The sequence below is a fragment of the Orycteropus afer genome, unplaced genomic scaffold, assembly GCF_000298275.1.
Source record: "Orycteropus afer afer isolate SDZICR_OR568_19922 unplaced genomic scaffold, OryAfe1.0 scaffold00134, whole genome shotgun sequence".
In the NCBI taxonomy this organism is placed as follows: domain Eukaryota; kingdom Metazoa; phylum Chordata; class Mammalia; order Tubulidentata; family Orycteropodidae; genus Orycteropus; species Orycteropus afer.
The window spans coordinates 6,568,457-6,579,857 of NW_006921721.1; the positions used below are offsets into that span (position 1 = coordinate 6,568,457).

The following is an 11,401-nucleotide window of genomic DNA, read 5'->3' on the forward strand; positions in this document are numbered from 1 at the left end:
TCTCTATTTTCATGAATGTTAGTTAGCTTTTTTCTGTCGTTCTAAATCTTGAAAGTTCTCTTTGCTATGAAAAAAGGAGTCTCACTATGTGTAAATTAAATTTTTTATATTGGTTCACAACTATAATGACATTCATAATAGTGATTATTTTGGCTTCCAGATCGCATTATTGCAATGTCATTTCCATCTTCTGGAAAACAGTCTTTCTATAGGAATCCCATTAAGGTAAGAGTATTTATCTAATACATATTTAGTGTATTTCTCAGTGAATATAGATTGTGGAGCAATAAATTTAATATTGACCCTGAGATGGTAATATTCTCCTATAAATTTACTCTTTCAGGTAAAAATATAATGAATTAAAATCAATTAGCTTTTGCTATGTTAAATAAACCACCCCAAAACTTAGAGCTTATAACCACAACCATTTATTTGGCTCATGATACTATGGTTTGTGAGTTCAGGTTAGGCTTAATTAAGTGTTCTGCTGATCAGGGCTGGGCTTGACCACACTCTGCTCACTCATGCACCTATGGGCAGCAATTGGGTCATCTGAGGACATGCTAGTTTCAAATGACTTCTCTGAGGGTTCCATATGGTTCCTTATTCTCCAACAGGCTAGTCCAGGCTAGTCCAAGGGTCCTAGGAGCAGCAAAGGAAATAACGCAAATCCCCTTAAAGCCTAGGCTGAAAATTAGTATAACATGGCTCCTGCCTCTTGCTATTAAACAAAGCAAATTACAAAGCCAACCCGCTTCAAGGGATGGGAAACAGACCCCATCTCTTGATGAGAGAAATTGCAAAGAATTGCAATTTTGTAGTCTATCACAGGGGAGATAGATGGGAATGGTATAACTAAAATATGTGTTCTTAGGTTGAGATCCTAAATTATAGGGGAGGATATTGATTTAGGTTCTGTGGATATCTATATAAGTTAATTTCAAACATACAATATTGTTTACTATGAAACTGTATCTAATTATATTTTTTTAACTTTGCATATAGATATGTGTATATTAGTGAAATGTGCAGTATTTGTTATATATTATTATATCAATAGAAGTGTACATATATATATATATATATATGTGTGTGTGTGTGTGTGTGTGTGTGTGTGTGTATATATATATATATATATATATATATACCTATTGCTTTGTTGAGGGCCATCAAGTTGATAGCGAACAGACTCATAGCAAACAGACTAGAAATGCCCCATAGATTTTGTTTTTCTTTTTAATTTTATTTGTTTTTTTGTTGTTGAGAATATATACAGCAAATAGAACACCACTAATTCAGTAGTTTCTACATGGACAATTCAGTGACACTGATAACATTCTTCGAGTTGTGCAGTCATTCACTCCTTCCTTTTCTGAGTTGTTCCTCCTCCATTAACATGAACTCACTGCCCCCTAGTTAAAACTTTCAAGTTGCTGTTGTCAAACTGATCCCATAAAGATAGATCTTAAAAGACCAAAATGTTCAATGCAGACATTCTTCACTAGTTGAGACAGACTTGTGGTATTTCTGTTACAGTCACACTGTTGTTATGTGCTGTTGAGTCGGACCTGACTCATAGCGACCCCGCCTTGGGTTTCTGAGGCAGTATCACTACAGAAGTAGATTGCCCCATCTTCCTTCTGAGGAGTTACTGGACAGTCACACTAGAGAACTAAAATATCAGTACAACCTTCCACATTTACAATTCAGTGACATTGATTATATTTTCCATGTTGTGCCAGCATAATAGCTATCCTTTCTCAGAATATTCCACCACCATTGAGTTTAATATAAACTCAATGTCTCCCAAGACTATCTTAATATTTCTATCCACTTTTATAGTGGAGGTCCTAGAAAATTCGGTAAAGAAAAAGAAATTAAAGGTATGAAAAAATGGAAAATAGTAACATCACATGATTGTATTCATAGGAAAATTCCAAGAAGTCTACAAATTAATTATTAGAATGAATGAGTGAATTTATGAAGGGTGCTGCACTCTCAACAGGATTCTCAATTCTGTTCCATTGGTCTATGTGTTTCTCATTTGACCAGTATCAGGCTGTTTTTGACTACTGTGGTTATATATTAGGTTTTGAGATCAGGAGGTATGAGGCCTCCTACTCTGTTCTTCTGCTTTAGTAGTGCTATACTTATCTGGGGTCTCTTTCATTTCCGTATAAAGTTGGTGATTAATTTTTCTATCTCTTTAAAGAATGATGATGGACTCTGGATTGCGATTGCATTGTATCTGTAGATTGCTTCGAGTAGTATTAACATGCTAAGTCTTCCTATCTTTGAATATGGTATATTCTTTCATTTATTTTGGTCTCTTTTATTTCTTACATGAATGTTTTTTTTTAGTTTTCTTTGTATATGTCTTTTGTGTCTCTGGTTATTGAAAATGGTGTTGTTTTCCTGATTTCCATTTCAGAGTTCTCTTTGTTAGTGTAGAGGATCCAACTGATTTTTGTATGTTTGCCCTGTATCCTGTCACTTTGCTGAATTCTTCTATTAGTTCCAGTGCTTTTGTTGTTGAATCTCTAGGATTTTCTATGTATAGGGTGATATTATCTGCAAATACAGATAGATTTACTTCTTTGCCAATTTGAATGCTTTTATCTCCCTTTCTTGCCTTATTGCTCTGTCTAGGATTTCCGATACAAAATGGAATAGAAGTGGTGACAAAGAGCAGCATCCTTGTGAGGTTGCTGATCACAAGGGGAACTTCTCAATCTCTTCCCTTTGAGAATAATGTTGGCCATTGGTTTTGTGTATATGCCTTTAATTATATTTTGAGGAATGTCCCCTCTATTCCTATTTTGCTGAGCATTTTTATCAAGAATGGCTGTTGGATTTCATCAAATGCCTTTTCTGCATCAATTGATATGATCATGTGGTTCTTTCCTTTCTTTTATTTACATTGTGGATTATGTTGATTGTTTTTCTAATGTTTAACCATCCTTGCATACTTGATATGAATCCCACTTGGTCATGATGTCTGATATGTTGTTGGATTCTACTGGCTAAGGTTTTGTTGAGAATTTTTGGACCAATGTTCATGAGGAATATTGGTCTGCAATTTTCTTTTTTAGTGATGTCTTTGCCTGGTTTTAGTATCAAGATTATGTTTGCTTTGCAGAATGAATTTTGGGTGTATTCCATCCCTTTTCTATATTCTGGAATAGTTTGAGTAGTATTGGTGTCAGCTCTTTTCTAAATGTTTAGTAGAATTCTCCATTGAAGCCATCTGAGCCAGTACTTTTTTGTTGGGAGTTTTTGTATGACCTGTTCAATTTCTTCTTTTGTAATGGTCTTATTCAAAATTTCTACCCAGATTGTGTTAGTTGGGTAGGTATTGTGTTTCCAGAAAACTTGTTATTTCTTCTAGGTTTTCAAATTTGTTTGAAGTACAGTTCTTCATAGTAATCTGTTATTATCCTTCTCATTCCAGTAAGTTCTGTTGTGATGTCACTTATTTCATTTCTTATTCATATTATTTGCATTTTCTCCTTCTTTTGTTAAATTTGCCAGTAGCTTGTCAATTTTATTAATCCTTTCAGAGAACCAACTTCTAGTCTTGTTGATTCTTTCTGTTGTTTTTCTGTTTCATTTATTTTTACGTGAATCTTTATTATTTCTTCTCTTCTGGTGACAGTAGACTTTTTTTTCTGTTCTTTTTCTAGTCACTGTAGATGTTGAGTTAAGGTGTTGATTTTGATTCCTTTTTCTTTTTTGATGTGTGCACTTATTGCTATAAATTGTTCTCTGAGCACTCCTTTTGCTATCTCCCAAACATTTGGGTATGTCTTGTTTTCATTTTGTTTGATTCAAGGAATTTTTTTTTTATTTCTTTAAAAATTATTCTTCTAGTAGTGGCTTTTAAGTGTGTGTTATTCCTTTTCCATTTATTTGATTTTTTTTTCCTTGAAATTCCTGTTGTTGATTTCTAATTTTGTAGCATTGTGATCTGAGAAGATGCTTTGTAGTATTTTGATATTTTTAAATTTATTGAGGCTTGCTTTGTGGCCTACCATATGGTCTTTTCTAAAGATAGTTTCATGAGCCCTGGAAAAGAATGTATATTGTGCTCTTGTTGGGTGGAATGTTCTGTATACATCTATGAGGCCCAGATTGTTTGATTGTGTTGATTAGTTCTTCTGTATCTTTGTTACGTTTCTTTCTAGTTGTTCTGTCCTTCATGGAAAGTGGTCTATTAAAGGTTCCTACTATTACTATGGAGTTGTCTCCTTCTCATTTCAATTCTGTTAAAGTTTGATTTATGTGTTTTGGGTCTCTTTCATTGGGTGTATAGATATTCAATACGATCATGTCCTCTTGTTTGATTGACCCTTTATCATTACGTAATGTCCTTCCTTGTCTCCTTTGCTTGTTTTTGCCTTAAAGTCTATTTTATGAGAAATTAATGTTTACACTCTTGTTTTTTTGGGGGGAGGGGTAGGGGATACCATTTCCTTGATATGTATTTTTCTATTCTTTGATTTTTAGCTAATTTTTTTCTTTGTATCTAAGTATGTCTCTTACAGACAGCATATTTATGGATCATGTTGTCTTATCCATTCTTCTCCTCTCTGTCTCTTGACTAGTGCATCTAATCCATTTACATTCAGTGTGATTATTAATAGATACAAATTCACTGCTGCTATTTTCTGTGGGTTTTTCTTGTATGTGGTATTAATGATTTCTTCAATTTATTTTTCTGTGGCAAGTTCATTTTGTTTGTGGATTTTCTTATCCTTTATGTCATTGCTATTGCTTTAGTGTTTATTGAGACTTTATGATTTTCTTCTTTTTTATTTTGGTGAGAAGGTTTATTAATTTTCTTTGAGTATTACTCTCATCTTCCCAAGTTTAAAGCAGTCTGTTCTATCTTTATTTCATCTTGACTTCTTCATTTGGAAGTTTTGTAACTACATCATTTATTCCTCTTTTTACTTTGTAGTTATCATCTTTTACAAATTGATATCACTATTTTCAGTCTTGTATGTTTATTTTATTTTTGATACTTCTAAATCTGGGTTGATGTTGTCATGTATCTTAATCTCTGTTTTTTTGTCTGCCATTGTTGGTTCTCTATCCAAAGGACTTCATTTAGCATTTCTTGTAAAGTTAATCTGGTTCTTGCAAATTCCTTTAATTTCTGTCTATTTGAGAATATCCTAATTTTGCCATCATATTTGAGAGGCAATTTTGCTGAATATATAATTCTTGGTTGTCTACTTTATTTTCTTTTAGAGTTTTGTATATGTCATCCCATTGCCTTCTTGCCTGTATGGTTTCAGCCAAGAAATCAGAGCTTAGACTTATTGGTTCTATTTTGTAGGTGACTTTTTGTTTTTCTCAGGCTGCTTTCAGGATTCTTTCTTTGTCTTTGGTTTTGGAACGTTTGATTATGATATATCTTGGTGATTTTCTTTTAGAGTCTATCCTTTTTGGGGTTTGTGGAGCTTCTTGAATGTTGTGTACCTTCTTGTCTTTCATAACATTAAGGAAGTTTTCTTACAGCAAATCTTTGACAGTTTTCTCAGTGCTTTTTTTTTCTCCCCTTGGTCCCTTCCTGTTCTGGAATTCCAACTACACATAAGTTATTCCTCTTGATGGTGTCTCACATGATCCTTAGGCTTTCTTCATTTTTTTGGTCATTCTTTTTTCTGCTTGTTCCACTAACAGATTAGTATTGAGAGATTTGTCTTCATTCTCACTAACTCTGTTGTATTGATTCAATTCTACTCTTTTGTCCTTCCAATGCATTATCTATTTCTGAAATTTTTGCATTGGTCTTCTGGATTTCTATTTGCTGTCTTTGTTTGGTTTCCAATTTTACATTTATTTTGTTGCTTTGTTCTTGTATTTTTTTTTTTAATTCTTCTAGAGTTTTTCCTGTGTTTTACTTGATTTTGTCTGTGGATTCCTCAAATGTTCTCTAAATCCTTTGAAGGTACCTAAATATAGTTCTTTTGAATTCTTTATCAGGTAGTTCCACCACTACTTATTCCTCTGGAAGATTTTCTGACCAAGTATTTTAGTCACTTGTTTGAGCCATCTTGTCTTTTTTTGTGATTTGAAGTTGTCTTTTCTCTCAGACTTTGTAGTGCTATTGTGTTAAGTTATTGATTACATGTTGGTGTGCTTTACTCTGATTTTCTGTTTTCTTATTTTTTAATATATCCAGACAACATGTTACTCTGGTCACTAGTTTGGGAGACTCATTGCTCACCACCTGTCTCTGGGTGGATTTGATAACAGGTAGGAGTGTGGGCACAAGCCTCTCATCACTGATAATGCAGAGCCATTAAGGGCAGAGAGGGCAGGTATTGGTCACCATCTGTCATTGGTCCAGTAGTGCCAGAGTGAGTGGTGACACTCACCCAATGAGTGGGGCAGCAGGTATAGGTGGATATGGCTAGGTAGTGTCATTGGCTCCCAGTTGATTAAAAAAAAGGCTGGGGCTGGGCAGAATAGGAGGGAGAAGAAGAAAGACCTCTCTGGTCACCTTATCACCAGTGTGGATGCTGGTGCCATCGTGGGCAGCCTGGATGCCCTGGTTCTTATTCTCATTAGAATGCTGCTTTCAATAATTCAGAATGACCACACAGTGCCGATTGGCAGTTTACCACTCCTTATTCACTGTTTTTGTTCAGTATCTTCCTCTCATTTGCATGTGATCTACTTCTTTATCCTTTCCCTTGAGGGTCTGGGATCCAGGTCATCCATAGCTGTTTCCCTTATTTTATGAAGTCTTTGTTATAAAAGGTATGCACAGTGTAACTGCCTAGTCCATCATCTCAGAACCTCCACCTCTTGGCAATTTTTAATCCTTGTATCCAAAGAGGAGCTTCATCTGTTTTCATAAAATCCATAAATCATGAACCACCCCCAAAAACAGATCTACTGTTTAATCTTTTTCCAGAGTGGTGGCTCAGATCTGAGTTATTAGTTTTGCTACCTGGGCAAATAGAGAATTAGTCAGTGGAGCTGCTTCAATGGTTGTGTGTTCAGTGACAATAGCATATTCTGCACAAGATAAGAACCATCTACAGACTAATTTAAGATAAGAGCCATCTACAAACTAGTGTAAGTCAAAGTTGATTTGAGGGTCTAAGATTCAGAACTGGGCATATCCTTGAAAGAATGCTAAATAGCATTATCCTTCATCCTTAAGATGATCTTATGTCATGATTATGTTATGAACAGGGAGTCCTTTAGTAACATAAACAGTTAAGCACTCAAGTACTAACTGAAAGGTTGGTGGTTTGAACCCATCCAGAAGTTCCTTGGGAAGAAAGTCCTGGCAATCTACTTCTGAAAGTAGATTGAAAACCCTATGGAGCACAGTTCTACTTTGCTACACATGGGGTTGTCATGAATCAGAATTGATTCAATGGCAACTTTGTTTTACGTTTTGGACAACAATGAATAGTGGAGCTCTGGTAGTGTAGTGCCTAAGGCACTTGACTGCTAACCAGAAGACTGGTGGTTCAAACCCAGCAGCCACTCCTCAAAAGGAAGATGGGGCAATCTACTTCCATAGTGATACTGCCTTGGAAACCCAAGGAGGGGTCGCTATGAGTCAGGTCCGACTCAACGGCACATAACAACAACAACAGTGGTAGGAGGGGAGGGGACAAAGTGGGGGAGTATTAATAGTGATTAAAATATTGCATTGATTAAGTGTAGGGTTGCACAGCAGATTATTATAATTGTTGTCAATAAGTTGTACATCTATAAAAAGTTGAATTGGCAAAAGTTGTGTAATAAACTGTGGTGGTTATGTTTGTGTGTCAACTTGACTGGGCCTGGTTGAGTGGTAGTTATTCCCCATAATGAGACTGGCAATCAGCTCCATGGTGGGATCTACCACAAGCAGCTGAGTAGCTGCTTTGGGTGTGTAGTCTGCTTCCCATATATAGAAAGCAGCTTTGTGAATGGTTTCTAGTATATGGCACACTTGGACCCTACATGTAGCCGTGTCATTGTTCAGCAGCTTGCTATGCTCTGCCGACCTTGGGACTTACAATGGACTTGAATTAATGACGTGCCATGTGGTTTGGTAACATTTGGACTGTGCCTTTTTATTTGTCAGCCTTGGGCTTGGCAGCCTCAGCAGCCAGCAGCTGTCTGAGTGAAGAAAAGCCTCTAGCTTCAGTGGCCCAGGAGCTGGAGGCAGAGCTGAAGCCCAAGGCTGAGGGGCTTTCATCCAGCCCTTAGAGCCTGGTACTTTGAATTTGGACTGCTATTCTCCTGAGGTGTAAGAGAATAAACTCCTGCTTGTTAAGGCAATCCCATTTGTGTTGTATTCCTGTCAGAGTGGCACTAGGTAACCAGAATATAGACATATTTACAACAATGACAAAAAAAATAAAAAATAAAAGAAGAAGAAGAAGAATATCTACTGAAGCTTCTTGGATTTGGTTTCTTTGTTTGGAGATTTAGGGTCATGGTTTCTTGGGACATACCAGTTAATTGGCCTAATAATATCTTTAGTGCTTTTGTTTTACTTCCTAGTTCATTGTGCAGAGCTTGGAATCTTAAAAGCTTGCAAGCAGCCATACAATGCATAACATTTGCATTGAGCTCCCTCAATACATGTTACTAAAATTTCCATCCAAGGGATTATATCGACAATAAATCAGAGTTTTTATTTTTATGCCATCATATTTGCTTGTATTGAATTTTCTCTTTAAAAGCAAAGTGATCATTTCATGGGTTAAAAATGTTTCATTGTTATTTTGCTTTCTTTATTGATAAGGCTGAATATTTATCTATGTAGGATGTTAGCTAGTTGGATTTTTCCTTTTGTGAATTGTTTATTTATGTCCTTGACCCATTTATCTGTAGGATGATGGGGGGAAGGTCTTTAAATTGTTAAGTTATTGATTTATTATGCTAAGTATATTTCCCATTCATTCATTTTTATTGAAAACTTCTTTGACCTATTGTTTGTAGTATTTTGGAAATTTTTCAAACAGAAATTTCAAGTTTTTATGTAATCAAACAAGCCTATTAATTTTCCAATGATTCAACAATGTACTTCCTCCAAGATGGATTTGTTTGTTCTTCCAGCAGGCCATGGTACATTCAATATTCTTCTCCAACACCACAATTCAAATACATCAATTCTTCGTCGGTCTTCTTTATTCATAGTCCAGCTCTCACATGTATATGACACTATTAAAATATAATGGCTTGGGTCAGGCGAACTTTTATCTTCAAAGTGACATCTTTGCTCTTTAACACTTTGAAAAGATCTTTTGCAGCAGATTTCCCCAACGTATTACTTTGATTTCTTGATAGCTGCTTCCATGGCTGTTAATTGTGGACACAGTAAAATTAAATCCTTGACAACTTCAATAATTTCTCCATTTATCATGGCCTTGCTTCTTGGTCCAGTTTATGAAGATTTTTGTTTTCTTTATGTTGAGGTATAATCCATCTTGAAGGGTGTAGTCTTCCATATTCATCAGTAAGTGCTCCAAGTCTTTTTCAGTTTCAGCAAGCAAGGTTGTGTCATCTGCATATCACAGGTTGTTAATGAGTCTTCCTCCAATTCTGATGCCATGTTCTTCTTCATATATTCCAACTTCTTGGATCATTTGCTTAGCATACAGATTGAATAAATATCATGAAAGAATACAATCCTGACACGCACCTTTCCTGAGTTTAAACTATGTGTTTGACTGCTAACCAAAAGGCTGGCGGTTCAAGTCACTCTTTGAAAGGAAGACTGGGCAATCTACTTCCATAGAGATACCACCTCAAAAACCCAAGGAGGGGTTGCTATGAGTCAAATCAACTCGACGGTGGTGAAGTTGGTTTTTTTTATTAGTATCCCCTTGTTCTATTCAAACAACAGCCTCCTAGTCTATGTACAGGTTCCTCATGAGTACAATTAAGTGCACTGGAATTCCCATTTTTAAAAATATTATCCATCATTTGTTATGATACTCACAATTGAATGTCTTTGCATAGTCAATAAAACACAGGTAAACATCTTTCTGGTATTCTTTACTTTCAGCCAAGATCCATCTGACATCACCAAAGATATCCCTTATTTCATGCCCTCTTCTGAATCTGGCTTGAATTTCTGGCAGTTCCCTGTCAATATACTGCTACAACCATTTTTTAATTATCTTCAGTTTTTAATACTTTCATATAATATTAATGTTTGTTGTTGTTTGTTGTTATGTGCCGTTGAGTTGGACCCGACTCATAGCAACCCCTCCTTGGGTTTCCGAGGCATTATCACTATGGAAGTAGATTGCCCAACTTTCCTTCCAAGGAGTGGCTGGTGGGTTTGAACTGCTAGCCTTCTGGTTAGCAGTCAAGTGCCCTAGACACTACGCTACCAGAGCTCCTTAATATTAATGCTATTGTTTGATAATTTCTGCATTCTCTTGGCTTACCTTTCTTTGGAATGGGCACAAACATGGATCTCTTCCAGTTTTTTGGCCAGACAGCTGTCTCCCAAATTCCTTGGAACTGTATCCATTTGTTGAAACATCTCAATGGGTAGTCTGACAATTCCTGGATACTTGTTTTCCACCAGTTCCTTCAGTGCAACATGGTCTTCTGCCTTCAGTACCATCGGTTGTCAATCATATGCTTCCCCCTGAAATTATTGAGCATCAACCAATTATTTTTGGTACAGGGACTCTGTATGCCTTCCATCTTCTTTTAATCCTTCCTGCATCGTTCAATATTTTGCCCATAAAATCCCTCAATATTGCAACTTGAGGATTTTTTTTTTTTTTCGTTTCCTAAAGTTTGAGAAATGCTGAGTGTGTTCTTCCCTTTTGATTTTCCAACTCCAGAACTTTGCATAATTTGTTATAATACTTTGCTTTGTCCTCTGGAGCTGCCCTTTGAAATCTTCTGTTCCAGTCTTTTACTTCATCATTTCTTCCATTTGCTTCAGCTACTCTCCTTTCAAGAGCAAGTTTCAGAGTATCTTCTGCCATCTATTATGGTCTTTTCTTCTTTTTCTGTCTTTTTAAAGGACTTTTGCTTTCTTCATGAATGATGTCCTTGATGTCATCCCACAACTCATCTTCTCTGCAGTCACCTGTATTCAATGAATGAAATCATTTCTTCATATGCTGTCTAAATTTAGATAGGATATACTCAAGGTAATATTTTAGCTCTCATGAATTTGTTTTAATTTTCTTCAGCTTCAAATTCAACTTGCATATCAGTAATTCATGTGTGTTACACATTTGGTCCCTGGCCTTGTTCTGACTGATGATATTGAGCTTCTTCATCATCTTTTTCCACAGAAGAAAATATAGAGGAGCCAAAAAGTAAAATATCTGCCAGCACTGATGTGAAATTTATATAACTTGCTTCTCTTTGTATTATGCATGCACACACACAATCATATATATAC

The 11,401-nt window shown here is 35.8% G+C and overlaps 1 protein-coding gene across 1 annotated transcript in view; it reads left to right on the forward strand.

The window, feature by feature from the left end:
* LOC103200704 (phosphatidylinositol 3,4,5-trisphosphate 3-phosphatase TPTE2-like) overlaps positions 1-11,401 on the forward strand; it is a 93,640-nt gene that overhangs the window by 6,573 nt on the left and 75,666 nt on the right. The window contains exon 5 of the mRNA XM_007945254.1: positions 161-225. Coding sequence (XP_007943445.1) covers positions 161-225 — 65 coding nt within the window. The remainder of the gene's footprint in view (positions 1-160; positions 226-11,401) is intronic.